The 19,738-nt window shown below is 43.0% G+C and overlaps 1 protein-coding gene and 1 non-coding gene across 2 annotated transcripts in view; both read right to left on the reverse strand.

Moving 5' to 3' along the window:
- Dync2li1 (dynein cytoplasmic 2 light intermediate chain 1) overlaps positions 1-9,764 on the reverse strand; it is a 29,196-nt gene extending 19,432 nt beyond the window's left edge. The window contains exons 1-5 of the mRNA XM_021149080.3: positions 9,649-9,764; positions 7,816-7,933; positions 5,357-5,391; positions 3,363-3,432; positions 772-860 (exon numbers count right to left, since the gene is read on the reverse strand). Of these exons, the coding sequence (XP_021004739.1) occupies positions 772-860; positions 3,363-3,432; positions 5,357-5,391; positions 7,816-7,933; positions 9,649-9,656 (320 nt within the window). The 5' untranslated portion in view covers positions 9,657-9,764. The remainder of the gene's footprint in view (positions 1-771; positions 861-3,362; positions 3,433-5,356; positions 5,392-7,815; positions 7,934-9,648) is intronic.
- Positions 9,765-17,864: 8,100 nt separating this feature from the next.
- On the reverse strand, positions 17,865-17,969 carry LOC115029824 (U6 spliceosomal RNA). The gene has a single exon (XR_003835381.1). It is a non-coding gene; the product is annotated as a U6 spliceosomal RNA (small nuclear RNA).
- Positions 17,970-19,738: the final 1,769 nt, after the last annotated feature.

Genomic DNA, 19,738 nt, shown 5'->3' on the forward strand with positions numbered 1-19,738 from the left:
ACTCAGAAGGCAGTCAGGTGGATCTCTATGAGTTCAAAGCTACCTGGGGCAATATTGCCAGACCCTGTCTCAAAACAAGTGAGAATAAGGTTCTATGAATGAGAAAAGCAGCTGCCTTGTAAAGAAGACACGATTTTGTCTCTAGGGCTCTTCATGCCTGAAGTGTGACAAATACTTGTGGGGTCCTCTGTATTCGGTTTAGGCAACAGCAATGGTTTGTGCCAGTCTCTAGTAAGAAGTATTCCAGATTTAATGTATTTTTTTCTTGGCTAAGATCAGGTCCCAGCAACACAGAAATGTCACAAGTTTCCACATCTGATATGGCCAATGCGTGGGAGCATCTGTGGGTTTGGGGTTTACCCCTGGGTTCTGATTCAGTAGAGACCTCTCCTCTTCAACACAGGCATCCTTTGGATGGAGGCCAGTGCCATTAGTGTGTTAAACTCCACGAGAGACTGACACCAGCCAGCTGAGACAAATCCCGTGGCTGAGTTAACTCACACTAAGATCGAGTGGGAAGAATCAAGCTTTTCATTCATACTTCTGAAAATGAATTCATCACCCAAATCCTCGTGGACACTTTTCCCTCTAGCAGGCTTATAATTCACATTGCTGGCAGCGAGCACCTCACGTGCTCAGCCCTGGCAGGAGCCTCGGCTCTTTCAAGACTTCTCTGGAAGCACTACGGTCCCAGCTCATGGGAAGGAAGGGGCTGTGGTCACCCGCAGACACTATGAACCTGTCCCCTGGAAGCCGGTGACTCCCGCTCACCTCAAGGTGTCGACTGTGATTGGTATGCTGATTAAGTCCAGTAAGGAGGTTCCTCCACCCAGTTCCCAAAAGTGAGCAATGTCTTTTGGCTGAAAGAAAGCAGAGGGTTTAAAAATATTCAATTTTAAGCTCTAAGTGTTTTGCTATACTTTATTAGCACCTAGCCATAATAATTATAGGTGCAAAATATTCAGCCCTCATGAACCCTTTTTTCTTTCTTGAAACTTTTTCCTTCCTCTCTTCATACCTTGAACTACATCAAATGCATTCTACAGAACAAAGGAGCGGTCAGAGATAAACGCGTTCCCGTGAAAATAAAGACCAATTCTGTTTATACCTAGTAGAAGATACTCACAGTGCTCCCTTCATAAACAACAATATCATATGAAATATACACTGAAATACAATTTAGTTATAATTCAGTTGTGCACGCTCAGGGTTCTCGATGGACACATGATAGTGAACTAGAGCATTCTGATGTAAAGTACGGATGCTCACAAATGAGTGGGCTGTGCAGGTAAGACCTGAGCAAAACCTAGGCCTAGGTAAGACTGTTCCCCGAGGACCCCAAGAGGCTACCATTGGTGATGACAGTTGTGTGGGGGGGTAAGGCTAGAGTGCTTTTCAGTTTGGAAGGCTCTTAGCTAAGAGAGGATCGACAAGGCTAAGCAGCCATGCAGTTTGAACCAGTGTGATCCAGGACTACCCCTCAGGACTGCCCACTGGGGCGTCTCCACATCATCAGCGGATGCTCTGAAGAGCAAGCACTTTTGTGCTGTGCAAGCAGCTGTTGTGTGTTCCATCTAGAACTCATAATAAAACATTTAACCTGACAAAGATGTGAGGCTCTGAGAAGAGATTTAGAAAGTCCCCGTGTTACAGTCCAAAGCAGGTGACAGGCAGTCGTCACCTGGGTTTTCATGTGCCTGCTGCCATGAACAAGGATGGTGGATGGCAGTTAAGCTCATTTTAGACGAATATATGCTATTTTCCTTTCCTCGGGACAAACTCTCATAATCTCTAAAACCATTTTACTGTTGTTGGTACTCAGTCACTAATGTTTGTGGAATCAATCAGTTTTCACTGGAAAATCTCCCTTGCTTCACAATGTGACAAAGGAAGGTTTTACAGCCCTTCTCAGAAGTCAAGATTGTGAGAGTGGTTTCAAGTTTCCCATAAAAAGGATAGCTCACATCATAAAGCATGTGAATCACAAAATGAGATGCTCCTCCTGCGTCTCAGTGTGTCCTTTGCTTCTTAATTTCCCGGTTTTAATAACCCACTCTTGTAGGTAGATCGGGAAACCAATAGCAGGCATTTTCGATTCTTGTACATTTATGTGTCATATAACTCTTTCTTTCTTTTCCTTCTTTTCTTCTTTCCTCTCTCTCTCTCTCTCTCTCTCTCTCTCTCTCTCTCTCTCTCTCTCTCTCTCTCTCTCTTTCTTTTGTATTTTATGAGACAAGGGCTCACTACACAGTCCTGACTGGACTGGAGCTTACTATATGGACTAGCCCGACTTTGAACTCACAAAGATCCACCTGCTTCCACCTCCTGAGTGCTGGGATCATGGGTGTGTCCTACCAAAGCATTCTTTAACACACTCTCTAGTGGGAGAACATTGGGACTAGATCATTCTCTACAAATGTGCTTCTGTATGGAGTACTAGGACCTTCTCTGGCCTGTTCTTCCCACACTTACGTTTAAGAAATGGTCCCCTAGGAATTTCTGTCCCCACACCACATGTTACTCTGTGTCAGGCACGCTCCCGGCAGGCCTCATGCCCAGGAGCAGAGTGGACAAATGCAGTGATTCCAGGCTTTTCTGTGTGGCTTTTGTTGGTGTTGTTGTGGGTTGGTGGGTTTTGTCTTCTTGTCTTTGTTTTGTTTACTTCAGCTTTCCCCTCACTTTTGAGAGAGAGAAAGAATCTGAAGCTGGGGGAGTGGAGAGGAGGGGAGGATCTGGCAGGGCTTGGGGAAGGGGAAGTATGCTCCAAATACAGTGTGTGTATGACAAGTCTAGAGATAATTCTTAAATTATAAGAACGGAGGCAGTTATTTTTATTTGAAAAAGAGAAAAAGTGCCATCTATATTGTAGGTGGTCAAAGAACCCTAGACCATGAGCTCCAAAGAAATCTTACTTCATGCTGGGCTGCCGTCACATGTCTGTCTGTAACTTATTCATACTCAGAAGCCGAGGCAGGAGGGTTGCAAACTTGGGGCCATCTGGGCTACATAATGCGTTTCAGGCCCGCCTGAGATACAGAGTGGAAAAAGAAACAAAACCCCAAGGCCCAAAGCAAAAGCACCACACACGGAACAAGGAACTCACAATCAGAGGGGCAGGAGTCGGCCAAAGAACTGGACGGACATTGTAAATAAACCTTTTTCAACCCTTTAAGGTACAAAAGAGAAAGCTAAAATGTTCTCTCAAATCACACAGACTTCCTGTCAGCTGAGCTGCATGTGAGGTTAAAGCCCACACCTGTGCCGTGCACCACTGGTGGGCTTACTGTTTGCAGATAACGTAAGCTATCTCAGCACCATGGCCTCCCACCTGAGGCTGGCACGGGACTCCAGGACGGACTCACCGTGTTGTGCCCCTTGGTCTTCCGTCCGTAAGTGTACTCCAACGCTAAGGTCGGCTTTGCTGACTCATCCCTGCACGATAAAGGCAGACGTTATTAGCATGATGGTGGGCCATTCTCACCTCCTCTTAAACACTTTGTGAATAATATCGAATATTTTATATTAATAATGGGTACTGGCACCGAGGTAAAGCTATAACAGTGTTATTCCACAAGGCACAGACAAGCCCCTCAAACACTGTCCTGGGGCTGTAGTGGCAGAGGCGGGAGTGAACAACGATGCCCGATGCCCAAATGGATGGCTGCCTTGCGGGGCCAGCGGAGACACAGCGAGCGGGCAGCGCCAAGGGCCATGCTCTGTCCCCATTTCTGTCCCCAGCTCTCTGAACCCATGCCATGTGGGGAATACTGACTCGTTGGATCAGCCTCGATGTCTGAGCTGAGAACCAAATGCCAGGCACCGAGTAAGGACACTGTGGGAGATTTTTATGTTGTTCTTTATTTCAAATCTCAGCCAAAATATGAGAGTTGAAAAAAAACTATATGAACAAGGACATAAAACCAACAAATGATTTGGAAGATATTTAAATGATCTAATAAATTACTTATATAACTTTAAATTATTTGGAAAGCAATTTATGGTATATATTTGTTTTAAATGTTGTAAAAAAATATATGCACTAAACCATTTTGGCATACCTTTTTAAGTGTGCAGTTCACAGTGTGAAGCATCTTCATTCACACTGCTGTGCACCCAATCCTCGTGACTTCTCAACTCCATATGCACTGAATAATGTCCCACATCCCTTCCTCTCAGGCTCAGCTTCTCCCCCTCACTTCTGCTTCTGTGAGACTCGCTGCTTGAGGACCCCATACAGAAGGAATCAGACAGCTTTGTCTGTTTGGTGACTGGCTCATTTCACATAGCATAGTATCCTCAAAGTTCACACACATTATAGAATATGAAAGAATTTTTAAATGGAAGACTTCCTTATGTAGATGAGTAGGGCCTGCATGCATGTGTGTGCACCATGTGCATGTGAGTATACAACATGTGCACGTGTGTGCACCATGCATGAGTGTGTGTGCACCGTGAGCATGCCGGGTGCCTGTGGAGGTCAGAGGATCTGGATCCCGTGGAGTTACAGATCGTCGTGAGCTACCGTGTGGGTGCTGGGGAGCAACCCTGGGTCCTCTGCAAGGACAGCAGGTACTGCCCAATGCTGGCTCTCTTTCCCTTTCGAGGTGGAATAATATTATACTTAGTGCAAACTAGGAGAACAAAGGCCACGAATTTAGAATTTGTGATTTGTATATTTCTATTTGTTGAATATTTTGAACTTTATCTTGGCAGATATTCTTGGTATGCACACCAAGTATTATTTAGTTATGTCTCCTTAAAGATATAGCTCTTAAAGATATAGCTCTTAAAGATATAGCTCTTAAAGATACAGCTCTTAAAGATATAGCTCTTTTAGGAAGCAAATTACTTCCCCTAAAATAAAACATCTAACACGGTTAAACCACAATTTGAAAAATCGTTCCGTGTCTGGGTACACTACAAGAAAGCCTAGATGAACAATTCCCACCCAGTGCGACAGCTTGTAGTGCTTTAAACTAGTGTTACACTGGGTGGTTTATTATAGAAAACACTGATCACAATCATTGCTCATTAATCAGGCAGAGTAAAAAGAACGTACACACCACAGCGACACAGCCCCAAAGTATATGAGCACCGGGAGGTGACATTTCTTCTTTGAACAGGAACATCTAGTATCGATCCTGAATGCTTTTGGCTTTCTTAGTCTTATCTTTAAAGGTGCCCTTAAAGGTTGTATTCAAGATTCGGAATATCTTTAAGGTTGCAATTAAGTTTGAGAATTAAATATTTTGAGTCTCAAAATTATTCCTTCTTCCGAGCCTTTTGAGGCCTAACTTGTCTGTTGTAACTGGAACAAACCGGAGTGCTGTGTTAGAGAGGTTGACGAAACACTTACCTGTCAAGACACCTTAGGATAATGGTAGTCTTTCCCTAGACATCAAGAAGAAAGAATACTGTGTTAATGTCACCCACATGTAAAACTTTATTAGTGTTTGTAACTGTGGTCCAAAATAGCTTTTTAAATAATTTGAATGATAAATTACCTGGAAACTAGAAACTTTCAGAACTGCGTCAAAGTTTGATAAGTGGGAAAAGTGAGCTGTCAAACTTCTATCACAGAGTAACCACACCGCTATTATTATAATTATCAAGTCCACAGATGACAACAGTAGCAAATCACATCTCACGCTCGTGGTCACCTGACAGCTGTCTTAAACTTCCTTAACTCAGCAATGCTAATTAAGGGTTAGCCTGACAAGAGCGTTCTAAAATGTTTCCATCCCAATTGTCGAGGTGGAAATAAAGACACAAGCTAACACACAAATACAAGCTGCGCTGTAGGAGCACTGGCGGCGGCTGACAGCTCAGTCACCTGCTAGAGACCTTGCTTTTCATTCTAGAGGTTTCAACTTCCTTTTTAGGAGTCAAGAAATATAGGCTCTGGCTACTAACTGTGAAACATAACCTGCAACCTCCCCAGAGACTGGTTCAGTGGAGAAGTAAATAACTATTTGAGAGATGGGGTGTGAACTGAACGCAGGCCCAGCCCCACTGCAGGAAGCCCCTGGGCTCCAAGGAAAAGTTTGGAAACCTTGCCAAAGAGACAATCTCTCTCTGTCTCTGTTTCTGTTTCTGTCTCTCTCCTAAATAGGCTATAATTTTTACCAAAAGGCTAGTAATAAACCACTCCCGAGTATATGTGCAATACGATAAGATTGAATGAACTTTTCATAATACTATAGAACATATAACCGTGTCTGCCCCTGACAGAAAACGGCTCAAGTTCTATACCCACTGGTGTAGGAATTACAGCCCCTGGGAAGTTGAAGCATGTTCAAGTCTAGCCTAGGCTACATGTAGTGGAGGCAGTCTCCAAAAAACCGAAACAGTTTTTAAATTAAAAAAATATTACAAAGAAAGAAAATGACTCTACTCACAATAGCAAACTCGTGTTGGCTTAAAAACTGTGAGGATAAATAATTCCTATGAGAATTTTATTTATGTGTCTGTGTGTTGTGACATGTATGCTTGTGTATGCATGTTCAGATTTAAATTAAAAACTGCAGTGAATAAGCCAATAAGAAATTTGGAGAGAACAGAAATTAAAAATAAAATGAAAATACAATGATTAAACATTTACTATCCATAAATTGTTTATCTTTTATATACTGATTAATATATAACACATTAATACAACAGAACAGGTTATATATAAAAATTTCACCCTGCTAATTTTAATTCACATTAGTGAATTAAACACATATTTTTACATTTTAAATCTCTTATTTATTTATTTATTTATTTATTTTTATGTGTATGGGAGTTTTGCCTACATGTGTGTGGCACATGTATGCTTGGTGCCTGAGGAGAGCAGAAGAGGGCTTCTGATCCCTTGAGATTGAAGAAACAGCTAGTTATAAGCTGCCATGTGGATGCTGGAACTCAACCCCAGGTCCTCTGGAAGAGTAGCCGGAGTTCTTCAGCCATTTCTCCAGCTCCAACTTGTCTCGTTATATAATCATTTATACCAGTAAATATAATTTTTTAATAACAATGAAGATGAAAACCCCAAATGGGGATGTCTGGTGTTCTGGTGACAATTCTGAGGAGGTACTGAAAAAAAAAAAAGAGGGGTTCTCAGGCTGCCCACTGAACATGCAGCCTCACCGGTACAGAACCTAATTTCTGTAAGCTTCCTGTCCGTGGCCTCATAGAATGAATAGTAACTTTAACCCCAAAGAGAAACCAGCCCGATGCTACACAGGCTGTAGCGTCTGGAGGCTCACAAGCCTTAATCCTTTGTGGACAATGTTGCTAGCAGCCCCTTCTCACACGCAGGAATTCTGTGCATGGACATGACACACCCACTCTTGCTGGGTGTCCACGTCCCACGTTTTCCGTGCACTCGATTGACCTCACAGAGGATGCGGTGTGCCACTCCATTCTCTTCACACCTCCCACCACAACAACTAAGTCTCTCATTACATCACTAACGCAAGTCAGCCATCCTTCCTAGAGATTCCTAAAAGTGAAGTCACCGAGTCCGCAGTGTGACAGCCATTAAGAGACTGACTTCCTGAGGGGCTGACTCGGAGGACCCTGGCCTTTATATGCAATCAAAGCAGGAAGCACAACAGTGTCAAATTATGACATAAAAATAGTTGAAAGTCTTGCAGACACTCTGTTCACGATTATAACTTACCCCCGATCTGTGATAAGCCCTTTCTAGTTTATGCTAAATCAGGGTGGACATTTGATTAAAGAGTGTAGAATATGTAAATTTTATCAACATATTAAGGCAAAACTTGTCACTGATCGCTACATTGTGAAGACTGAAAACTATTAAAGGTTTACCCCGTTTTTACTGCCAATGAAGAAAACAGATTTTTCTCCGATTTCAGCTCCGTCCCCTTCGCTCCCATGACTTCTCCGTTTCTCTACCTCAGCTTTTGCGATTTCCCAGAGAGTTTCACTGCATAAATAGAAAGACAAATGTCAGAGAAACAAAAGGAATCCTTAGAGATATTATTTCCCGCATAGAAATTTTATTTCAGTAAGATTTATAAAAATACTATTTCTTGATAGTCAATAGCTAGGTAAAACACTAGAGGAGTTCTTTTCTAACTGTCTTCACTTGGAAACGGCTCATGGAGAGTACTGACAGAGTGCCCTAGCATCCATTCCTCTGCTGTGAGCAAACACCGCAACAAGGCAAGGATTTATTTGCTTCACATCTCAGGAGTCACAGTGCGCGGGTAGGTTAAAGCCACAGCAGCTTGCTTCAGCCAGCCAGTCATACCCACAGCCAAGAGCAAAGAGAATGACCACATGCCTATTTGCCCTCTTGGGGTAGGCTAGCTGTCCCCAAGCTCCAGGGACCCGCCTGTCTTCACCCCTCCTCCTAAGTCCCGCGTTTACAGACATGGGTCCTGCACCTTAGGTTTACCAGCTCAGGTCCTCATGCTTGAACATCAAGGAGTTTATGCACCGGGTCATCTTCCAGCCCTCACCAAGTATTTGTTGAGCAACTAATGCATGCAAGCCTCTATGCTAATCCTCTAGCTCAAATCTGCTGTCTCTGAAATGTCAATTAAAAAAAAAAAAGAGTATCTGCTTTGGGGGCCACAGTGATTGTTACATTGTCACTGTTCATTTAGTTTTAAACCACCAAAGCTATTGATGGCCTATAATTATTACCAGACTAGAACCTGAATCAGGGCTGGTGATAAAGTTAAAGCGGTTACCGTGCCTGCCTAGCATGCATCAGGCCCTGAGCTCAATTCCCAGAACCCACGAACAAAACGGGAGTGTTCTAAAATGTCAAAACAGGAAAACAAAGTCAAAATCGAAATCCCGAATGATCTGAACTCTTATTTCACAGGCTGAGAATTCTGCTTGCTCTGTTTACACACCAGTTCTCCCAAAATATGGTTCTCTGTTTCTCAAGAACCCAGGGAAAGGAAAGGGTTCTTCAATCTGCCAAAACCCAAACAAACAACCAACCCCCCCCCCCCCACCCCCGCCCCTTGCAATCACAGTTTCACTACAGTAACCTAAGCTGACTCAATTCCAGTCCGGAACTTCATAAACTCTACTGCAGCTCGTGCCTCCTATCCACAAAGTGGCGAAAGATCTATACTGCGCTCTGGTGGACCCTTGGCCCTCTCCCTGACGTCTTGGTAGGCCATTCGGAGGGAGATTCGGGTACTTTAAAGGGTATTCCACAAGCCATCAAGTTCCCCAACCCTGTGCCTTCAAGGAGATGTTACACTTTCCTCCGAGGTACAGAAGCCCTGTGCCACCAGGCAGGGGCCCCTGGGGAGAAGGCTCTGTGGTCTGGTTCATCGCCATGCGCTGGCCCGCAACAGCATGTGGCTATCGAAACACTTCACTGCAGTCAGCGAATGGATGGAGTTGAAGATCTTTTCAAATCGCTTTCTTTTCTAGTTTGTGACAGAATCCTCAAGTTCTAGGTCGGGTGTGTGTGTGTGTGGGGGGGGAGGATTTGAGTAGGAGGGTGGGATAGGGATGGGGGGTGGTGACAGCAAGGTACTACTGCTCCGGCCAGCCCCACATCGCCCACATCGCCAGGGCTGGGTACCTCCGCTCCACCCTTCCGTGTCCCTTCCCTATTCTGGTGGGAAAGAGGGGAGGTCGTGAGAGCCCCGCAGGCCGGTTCAGCAATACCTGGGCATGGTGGCTGCGCCGCCCCAGAGGTCCTGGGCTCCGCGTGAGGAACAACCCTGACCCAGGCGGGCTGCAAGCACCTAGTTGGGCCAGAGAATGCAGGCTCCCCGGCTGCCATGGCAACGACGTCATGGCCGAGGTTGCGTCCCAAAGAGCAGCCTCATGGGAAGTGTAGTTCTCGACCTTCAGCTTACTTCTCCGTATTCAGCATCAAGCCCTAGGATGCCAGATGATATGGTGAGCATGCTCATGCATCTGGATTGAAAATGTTGGGGGCTTGAAGGGTTTGTTTGTTTGTTTTTGTTTTTAGTTATACGGAGTGCAGACTGTATGCCAGGAGCCTCTGCTCTCTTATCGTTACTTTTTTCCTCTAGTGACATGATTTGGAAGCTGAAACAATGTTGGGCAGTTACCTAGTAACACATAGGAGGAAAAAAATTCAACCGTTAAAATTAAAACAAGGAACAAGGTGTGCGAACTTTTAGCCCAGTTTTCTTCTTCTTCTTTCTTCTTCTTCTTCTTCTTCTTCTTCTTCTTCTTCTTCTTCTTCTTCTTCTTCTTCTTCTTCTTCCTCTCCTCCTCCTCCTCCTTCTTCTTTGTTTTTTTCTTTTTTTTAATTTTTAATATTTTTATTACATATTTTCCTCAATTACATTTCCAATGCTATCCCAAAAGTACCCCATAGCGCCCCCCACTTTCCTACCCACCCATTCCCATTCTTTTGGCCCTGGCATTCCCCTATATTGGGGCATATAAAGTTTGCAAGTCCAATGGGCCTCTCTTTCCATTGATGGCCAACTAGGCCATCTTTCGATACATATGCAGCTAGAGACAAGAGCTCCGGGGTTCTGGTTAGTACATCATGTTGTTCCAACAATAGGGTTGCAGATCCCTTTAGCTCCTTGGGTACTTTCTCTAGCTTCTCCATTGGGAGCCCTGTGATACATCCAATAGCTGACTGTGAACATCCACTCCTGTGTTTGCTAGGCCCCGGCATCGTCTCACAAGAGACAGCTATATTTGGGTCCTTTCAGCAAAATCTTGCTAGTGTATGCAATGGTGTCAGCGTTTAGAGGCTGATTATGGGATGGATCCCTGGATACGGCAGTCTCTAAATGGTCCATCCTTTCATCACAGCTACAAACTTTGTCTCTGTAACTCCTTCCCTGGGTGTTTTGTTCCCAATTCTAAGAAGGTGCACAGTGTCCACACTTTGGTCTTCATTCTTCTTGAGTTTCATGCGTTTAGCAAATTGTATCTTATATCTTGGGTATCCTAAGTTTTGGGCTAATATCCACTTATCAGTGAATACATATTGTGTGAGTTCTTTTGTGATTGTGTTACTTCACTCAAGATGATGCCCTCCAGGTCCATCCATTTGGCTAGGAATTTCATAAATTCATTCTTTTTAATAGCTGAGTAGTACTCCATTGTGTAAATGTACCATAATTTCTGTATCCATTCCTCTGTTGAGGGACATCTGGGTTCTTTCCAGCTTCTGGCTATTATAAATAGGGCTGCTATGAACATAGTGGAGCATGTGTCCTTTTTACCGGTTGGGACATCTTCTGGATATATGCCCAGGAGAGGTATTGCTGGATCCTCCGGTAGTACTATGTCCAATTTTCTGAGGAACCGCCAAACTGATTTCCAGAGTGGTTGTACAAGCTTGCAATCCCACCAACAATGGAGGAGTGTTCCTCTTTCTCCACATCCTCGCCAGCATCTGCTGTCACCTGAATTTTTGATCTTAGCCATTCTGACTGGTGTGAGGTGGAATCTCAGGGTTGTTTTGATTTGCATTTCCCTGATGATTAAGGATGTTAACATTTTTTCAGGTGCTTCTCTGCCATTCGGTATTCCTCAGGTGAGAATTCTTTGTTCAGTTCTGAGCCCCATTTTTTAATGGAGTTATTTGACTTTCTGGAGTCCACCTTCTTGAGTTCTTTATATATATTGGATATTAGTCCCTTATCTGATTTAGGATAGGTGAAGATCCTTTCCCAATCTGTTGGTGTTTTTTTTGTCTTATTGATGGTGTCTTTAGCCTTGCAGAAACTTTGCAGTTTCATGAGGTCCCACTTGTCAATTCTCGATCTTACAGCACAAGCCATTACTGTTCTATTCAGGAATTTTTCCCCTGTGCCCATATCTTCAAGGCTTTTCCCCACTTTCTCCTCTATAAGTTTCAGTGTCTCTGGTTTTATGTGAAGTTCCTTGATCCACTTAGACTTGACCTTAGTACAAGGAGATAGGAATGGATCGATTCGCATTCTTCTACATGTTAACAACCAGTTGTGCCAGCACCATTTGTTGAAAATGCTGTCTTTCTTCCACTGGATGTTTTTAGCTCCCTTGTCGAAGATCAAGTGACCGTAGGTGTGTGGGTTCATTTCTGGGTCTTCAATTCTATTCCATTGGTCTATTTGTCTGTCACTATACCAGTACCATGCAGTTTTTATCACAATTGCTCTGTAGTAGAGCTTTAGGTCCGGCATGGTGATTCCACCAGAGGTTCTTTTATCCTTGAGAAGAGTTTTTGCTATCCTAGGTTTTTTGTTATTCCAGATGAATTTGCAGATTGCACTTTCTAATTCGTTGAAGAATTGATTTGGAATTTTGATGGGGATTGCATTGAATCTGTAGATTGCTTTTGGCAAGATAGCCATTTTTACAATGTTGATCCTGCCAATCCATGAGCATGGGAGATCTTTCCATCTTCTGAGATCTTCTATAATTTCTTTCTTCAGAGACTTGAAGTTTTTATTATACAGATCTTTCACTTCCTTAGTTAGAGTCACGCCAAGATATTTTATATTATTTGTGACTATTGAGAAGGGTGTTGTTTCCCTAATTTCTTTCTCAGCCTGTTTATTCTTTGTGTAGAGAAAGGCCATTGATTTGTTTGAGTTAATTTTATATCCAGCTACTTCACCGAAGCTGTTTATCAGGCTTAGGAGTTCTCTGGTGGAATTTTTAGGGTCACTTATATATACTATCATATCATCTGCAAAAAGTGATATTTTGACTTCATCTTTTCCAATTTGTATCCCTTTGATCTCCTTTTGTTGTCGAATTGCTCTGGCTAGGACTTCAAGTACAATGTTGAATAGGTATGGAGAAAGTGGACAGCCTTGTCTAGTCCCTGATTTTAGAGGGATTGCTTCAAGCTTCTCACCATTTACTTTGATGTTGGCTACTGGTTTGCTGTAGATTGCTTTTATCATGTTTAGGTATGGGCCTTGAATTCCTGATCTTTCCAAGACTTTTATCATGAATGGGTGTTGGATCTTGTCAAATGCTTTTTCTGCATCTAACGAGATGACCATGTGGTTTTTGTCTTTGAGTTTGTTTATATACTGGATTACGTTGATGGATTTCCGTATATTGAACCATCCCTGCATCCCTGGGATGAAACCTACTTGGTCAGGATGGATGATTGTTTTGATGTGTTCTTGGATTCGGTTAGCAAGAACTTTATTGAGGATTTTTGCATCAATATTCATAAGGGATATTGGTCTGAAGTTTTCTATCTTTGTTGGGTCTTTTTGTGGTTTAGGTATCAGAGTAAATGTGGCTTCATAGAATGAGTTGGGTAGAGTACCTTCTGTTTCTATTTTGTGGAATAGTTTGTGAAGAACTGGGATTAGATCTTCTTTGAAGGTCTGATAGAACTCTGCACTAAACCCATCTGGTCCTGGGCTTTTTTTAGTTGGGAGACTATTAATGACTGCTTCTATTTCTTTGGGGGATATAGGGCTGTTTAGATCATTAACCTGATCTTGATTCAACTTTGGTACCTGGTATCTGTCTAGGAACTTCTCCATTTCATCCAGGTTCTCCAGTTTTGTTGAGTATAGCCTTTGGTAGAAGGATCTGATGGTGTTTTGGATGTCTTCAGGATCTGTTGTTATGTCTCCTTTTTCATTTCTGATTTTGTTAATTAGGATGCTTTCCCTGTGCCCTCTAGTGAGTCTGGCTAAGGGTTTATCTATCTTGTTGATTTTCTCAAAGAACCAGCTCCTTGATTGGTTGATTCTTTGAATAGTTCTTCTTGTTTCCACTTGGTTGATTTCGCCCCTGAGTTTGATTATTTCCTGCCCTCTACTCCTCTTGGGTGAATTTGCTTCCTTTTGTTCTAGTGCTTTTAGGTATGTTGTCAAGCTGCTAATGTGTGCTCTCTCTAATTTCCTTTTGGAGGCACTCAAAGCTATGAGTTTTCCTCTTAGAAATGCTTTCATTGCGTCCCATAAGTTTGGGTATGTTGTGGCTTCATTTTCATTGAACTCTAAAAAGTCCTTAATTTCTTTCTTTATTCCTTCCTTGACCAAGGTATCATTGAGAAGAGTGTTGTTCAGTTTCCACGTGAAGGTTGGCTTTCTATTATTTATTTTGTTATTGAAGATCAGCCTTAGTCCATGGTGATCTGATAGGATGCATGGGACAATTTCAATATTTTTGTATCTGTTGAGGCCTGTTTTGTGACCAATTATGTGGTCAATTTTGGAGAAGGTACCATGAGGTGCTGAGAAGAAGGTATATCCTTTTGTTTTAGGATAGAATGTTCTGTAGATATCTGCCAGATCCATTTGATTCATAATTTCTCTTAGTTTCTCTGTGTCCCTGTTTAGTTTCTGTTTCCATGATCTGTCCATTGGTGAAAGTGGTGTGTTGAAGTCTCCCACTATTATTGTATGAGGTGCAATGTGTGCTTTGAGATTTACTAAAGTTTCTTTAATGAATGTGGCTGCCTTTGTATTTGGAGCATAGATATTCAGGATTGATAGTTCCTCTTGGAGGATTTTACCTTTGATGAGTATGAAGTGTCCCTCCCTGTCTTTTTTAATGACTTTGGGTTGGACGTCAATCTTATCAGATATTAGAATGGCTACTCCAGCTTGTTTCTTCATACCATTTGCTTGGAAAATTGTTTTCCAGCCTTTCATTCTGAGGTAGTGTCTATCTTTTTCTCTGAGATGAGTTTCCTGTAAGCAGCAAAATGTTGGGTCTTGTTTGTGTAGCCAGTTTGTTAGTCTATGTCTTTTTATCGGGGAGTTGAGTCCATTGATATTAAGAGATATTAAGGAAAAGTAATTGTTGTTTCCTGTTATTTTTGTTGTTAAAGTTGGCATTCTGTTCTTGTGGTTGTCTTCTTTTAGGTTTGTTGAGGGATTACCTTCTTGTTGTTTCTAGGGCGTGGTTCCTGTCCTTGTATTGGTTTTTTTTCTGTTATTATCCTTTGAAGGGCTGGATTCGTGGAGAGATAATGTGTGAATTTGGTTTTGTCGTGGAATACTTTGGTTTCTCCATCTATGTTAATTGAGAGTTTGGCTGGGTATAGTAGCCTGGGCTGGAATTTGTGTTCTTTTAGTGTCTGTATAACATCCGTCCAGGATCTTCTGGCTTTCATAGTCTCTGGTGAAAAATCTGGTGTAATTCTGATAGGCTTGCCTTTATATGTTACTTGGCCTTTTTCTCTTACTGCTTTTAGTATTCTATCTTTATTTAGAGCATTTGTTGTTCTGATTATTATGTGTCGGGAGGTATTTCTTTTCTGGTCCAGTCTATTTGGAGTTCTGTAGGCTTCTTGTATGTTCATGGGCATCTCTTTCTTTAGATTTGGGAACTTTTCTTCTATAATTTTGTTGAAGATGTTTGCTGGCCCTTTGAGTTGAAAATCTTCATTCTCATCCACTCCTATTATCCGTAGGTTTGGTCTTCTCATTGTGTCCTGTATTTCTTGGATGTTTTGAGTTAGGATCTTTTTGCATTTTACATTTTCCTTAATTGTTGTGCCGATGTTCTCTATGGAATCTTCTGCACCTGAGATTCTCTCTTCCATCTCTTGTATTCTGTTGCTGATGCTGGTATCTATGGTTCCAGATTTCTTTCCTAGGGTTTCTATCTCCAGTGTTGCCTCATTTTGGGTTTTCTTTATTGTGTCTACTTCCCTTTTTATGTCTAGTATGGTTTTGTTCATTTCCATCATCTGTTTGGATGTGTTTTCCTGTTTTTCATTAAGGACTTCTACCTGTTTGATTATGTTATCCTGTTTTTCTTTAAGGATTTGTAACTCTTTAGCAGTGTTCTCCTGCAATTCTTTAAGGGATTTTTGTGCTTCCTCTTTACTGTCTTCTACCTGTTTACCAGTGTTCCTTTGTATTTCTTTAAGTGTGTTATTAAAGTCCTTCTTGAAGTCCTCTACCATCATCAGGAGATATGCTTTTAGATCCGTGTCTAGCTTTTCCGGTGTGTTGGGGTGCCCTGGACTGGGCGAAGTGGGAGTGCTGGGTTCTGATGATGGTGAGTGGTCTTGGTTTCTGTTAGTATGATTATTACGTTTACCTTTCGCCATCTGGTAATCTCTGGGGTTAGCTGTTGTCGTTGTCACTGTTTAAAGATTGGAGCAGAAGCTGTGTTCCACTCACCAGCAGTCTCAAAATCCTGTGGCGGGGGTCGTGGGTAGCTGGCGGTATGCCGGAAGAGGCCTGTGGTCCTACTCAGGCCGGTTTTCTGCTTCCCTAACTAATGCAGTCTCAGGTCCCGCGTGCAATTGGATTGGAGCAGAAGCTGTGTTCCACTCACCAGAAGTCTTAAGATCCTGTGGCGGGTGTTGTGGGTAGCTGGCGAGTGTCAGCCGACCCTCCGCCCTAGCTACCCTGGTGCTTTTCTGACCGGAAGACTGTTTTTTTTCGAGACAGGGTTTCTCTGTGTAGCCCTGGCTGTCCTGGAACTCACTCTGTAGACCAGGCTGGCCTTGAACTCAGAAATCTGCCTGCCTCTGCCTTCTAAGTGCTGGGATTAAAGGCATGCACCACCACTGCCCAGCTTTGTCCAGTTTTCTGAACATTTGGATGTATGGTGTTTTATGAAGCAGTGGATGATTTATTAATAAGTCAATGAAGCATGTGTTCTCCTACATACTTAATTTGCTTTATGCAGGAGGGCTTATATTTGTTTGAACTTTGTGGGCTCTTTATACATAGGCAAGAATCCCCACAAACTTATATAGACTATTTCTATGTACAAGGAAGGCTCTGGGCAATACAGAGTAAGACATGAGATACAAACCCTTTTTAAAATAGATGGACACAGCTAATTGTAATCATAAGCTAGGGAAAGCAAACTGTTGTAGGAAAGGTACAAAGTGACCACAGCTGAAGCAGTTGACAAAACATTCATGACAGGCTTGCTATTTGACCTGTTCTGAATGTTGAATAGACCCAGGTCCCAGATATCTGAATGTCTGAAGGGAATTCTCTCCAAGCCTTTGGGTTCAGTTTCTATGGTGTGACGTTTAAGAACATTGGGGTTTGGAATAAGATGTGCTGAGATTCAGTTCCTAGCATGCAGAAGGTTGAATCCAAGGTCTCCTGCAAGCCAGACAGGTGCCTTACACCACGAGTTACCACCTCAGCCCTATTGGCAGATTTGAATGTAGAGACAGAAGGAGTATATTCCTGGAAATGAAGCAAAGTGTTTGTAAAAGAAGAACATCCACTTCAGATGGAGTCTTTGGGAACAAACTCTCCTCAATACTGTGGTGGTAGGAAAGAGTCTGGTCAGAAGGGCTGAGGCGAAAGTGTTCAGTGGAGGAAGGACGTTTTCAAAGACAGCCAAACACTCCTCACTCATTGCCCTCTGTGCTCTGGCGCTAGCCAGCCTGTGGCCTGTGAACTCCTGTTACTGTAATGACTTGGGATTCTGGGTTTATAATCTCTTCCCGGGTTTAGCATGCTGTTTAGGAAGTCAGGTAGGTATTAACAACCATTGTGATAACAGTTGCGGTGGCTAATGTCATTTCCTAAGCACAACTTGCCAGGTACCTCTTCAAGGCTGTAATTGTTTTGGTTAACCAGGAGAGACGGTTGGAGGAGGGAGTTTGGTAAATGGGAAAGATCGAGGGCAGTGCTTCTCAACCTGTGGGTCGTGACTCCTGTGGGAAGTCAAACGGCCCTTTCACAGGAGTCACATGTCATATATCCTGCATACCAGACATTCACATCATGGTTCATAACAGATGCAAAGTCAGTTATGAAGTAGCAACAAAATAATTTTTTCCATTTATTCACTTTACATCCAGATCCCAGCTGCCCCTCTCCTCTCAGTGCCCCCCCCCAATTCCTCCATCCTTCCCTTTCTCTTCTGGATACAGGGAGGCCCCCTTGGGTACCAGACCACCCTGGTGCATCAAGTCACTGCAGGACTGGACACAGAAAAATATGGAATGTTTCACGAAGTTTCACATCATCCTTGTGCATGGGCCATGCTAATCTTCCCTGTATCATTCGTATTTTAGGATATGCACCCCTGAAGCAAGCATGCGATGAAATAATTTTATGTAGGGGTCACCACAACATAAGGAGCTGTATTAAAGGGGGGCACGGAACAGGAAGGTTGAGAACCACTGATCAAGGGTTATCTGTCTGAGCCCTGATCATCTGCATGAACTCAAGGTGGACTCAGTTGATCTGATTGGGCAGCTGAGTTTTGTCTTCCTCCTTTAATTGCACTGAGGTTTCGTAGTTGAACAAAGAAGGTGACCTTTCTTCCTGTACAGAGGGAAATCATTCTTTAGTGCAATGCCATGTTAGTTCCTTTCAGTTAGGATAAAACTCCAAAACCAAGGTAACTTAGAGAAGAGATAGTTTATTTTGGCTAACAGTTCTAGAGGGTTAGAGTCCAGTGGGGGCAGGGCATGGGAAGAAGCAACAGTTGAGGGAGCAGGAACAGAGAGCTAAGAGCTTACACACCTCACACCACAGAGCAGAGAGAGTAAACTACAGGGGTTGGAGTCTTTAAACTCTCCAAACCTGTTCCGGGTGGTAATCTTCCTTCACCAAGGCTGGACCTATGAAACCTCTCCAAACAATGAAGTTTGCCTACGGGGCACCAAGTGCTTAAATGCCGAGACTATGGAGGACATCCAATAACAAAGTGTGCTGGTTAGATTTGTGCCATCTTGACAGAAGCTAGGACCATCTGTTAGGAGGAAACCTTACTCGTAGGACTCTCTTCATCAGATAAGCCCATGGGCACATCTGTGGGTGCATTTGTATTGATTAATAATTGATTTGAGAGAACCCAGACAATTATGGGCAGTGCCATCCCTGGGCTGGTGGTCCTGGGCAGTATAACAAAATAAGCTGAGCAAGCCATGAGGAGCAAGCCAGTAAGCAGCATCCCTCCATGGCCTCTGCATCAGCTCCTGCCTTCAGGTTCCTGCTGTGCTTGAGTTCCTGCCCTGACTTCTGTCAGTGATGGACAGTGATTGGACACATAATCCAAATTAACCCTTTCCTCCCCCAAGTTGTTCTTTTGCTCATGGTCTTTGTCACAGTCATAAAGCAAAGTGGGACGTAAAGATTTGAGCCCGCTTCTGCATCACTTCAAGAAGGCTCAAGGATTTTAAAGTTGGTGGTGGCAGAGGAACACGTTTTATACTGCCTACTGCAGTACATATAGGTGCATGTGGGAACTGTTTGGAGAGTTATGTATTGTCCAGAAGGATAGAAGGGGCCTGAGGAGCTGAGGCAGTAGCACACATTAGGCAGGTAGGCTGGAGTGCTGGGAAGGATCATGCAGTCTGGGTTTGCCTGTGTTGGTTATAAGAAGCCAAATAAGATTTTAAAACAGGCATGCCTTGACTCGTCCTGTGTTTCAGTGAGATAATTTTTTGCAGCTGTGTGGAGGATTTTTTGGAGGAACCTAGACCATATGGAGACTATTAACACCAGCAGCCAGGAAAGTGACAGAGCTCTTATGTCTCCTTTGTTTTCAGTGTTATACAAACTTCTTGCAGGAAAAACTGGTATACAGGAAACACACACACACACACACACACACACACACACACAGAGAGAGAGAGAGAGAGAGAGAGAGAGAGAGAGAGAGAACAGGGACTGTGGGTTCACTGGTAGAATTCTTCTCTAGTATGTGAAAAGTCTTGTGTTGAGTCCTTAGCACTCAAAAAGAGAAAGAACAAGAGTGTGGAAGAAGAAGACTGGTGAAGTAAATTTACCCAGAAGAAATAAACATTCAACGTATCAATACCTTATACCTAATTATTTTTCTTGGAGTTAAGACTGTA

Source organism: Mus caroli, unplaced genomic scaffold (assembly GCF_978045245.1).
Source record: "Mus caroli unplaced genomic scaffold, Mus_caroli_1 scaffold_18, whole genome shotgun sequence".
NCBI lineage: Eukaryota > Metazoa > Chordata > Mammalia > Rodentia > Muridae > Mus > Mus caroli.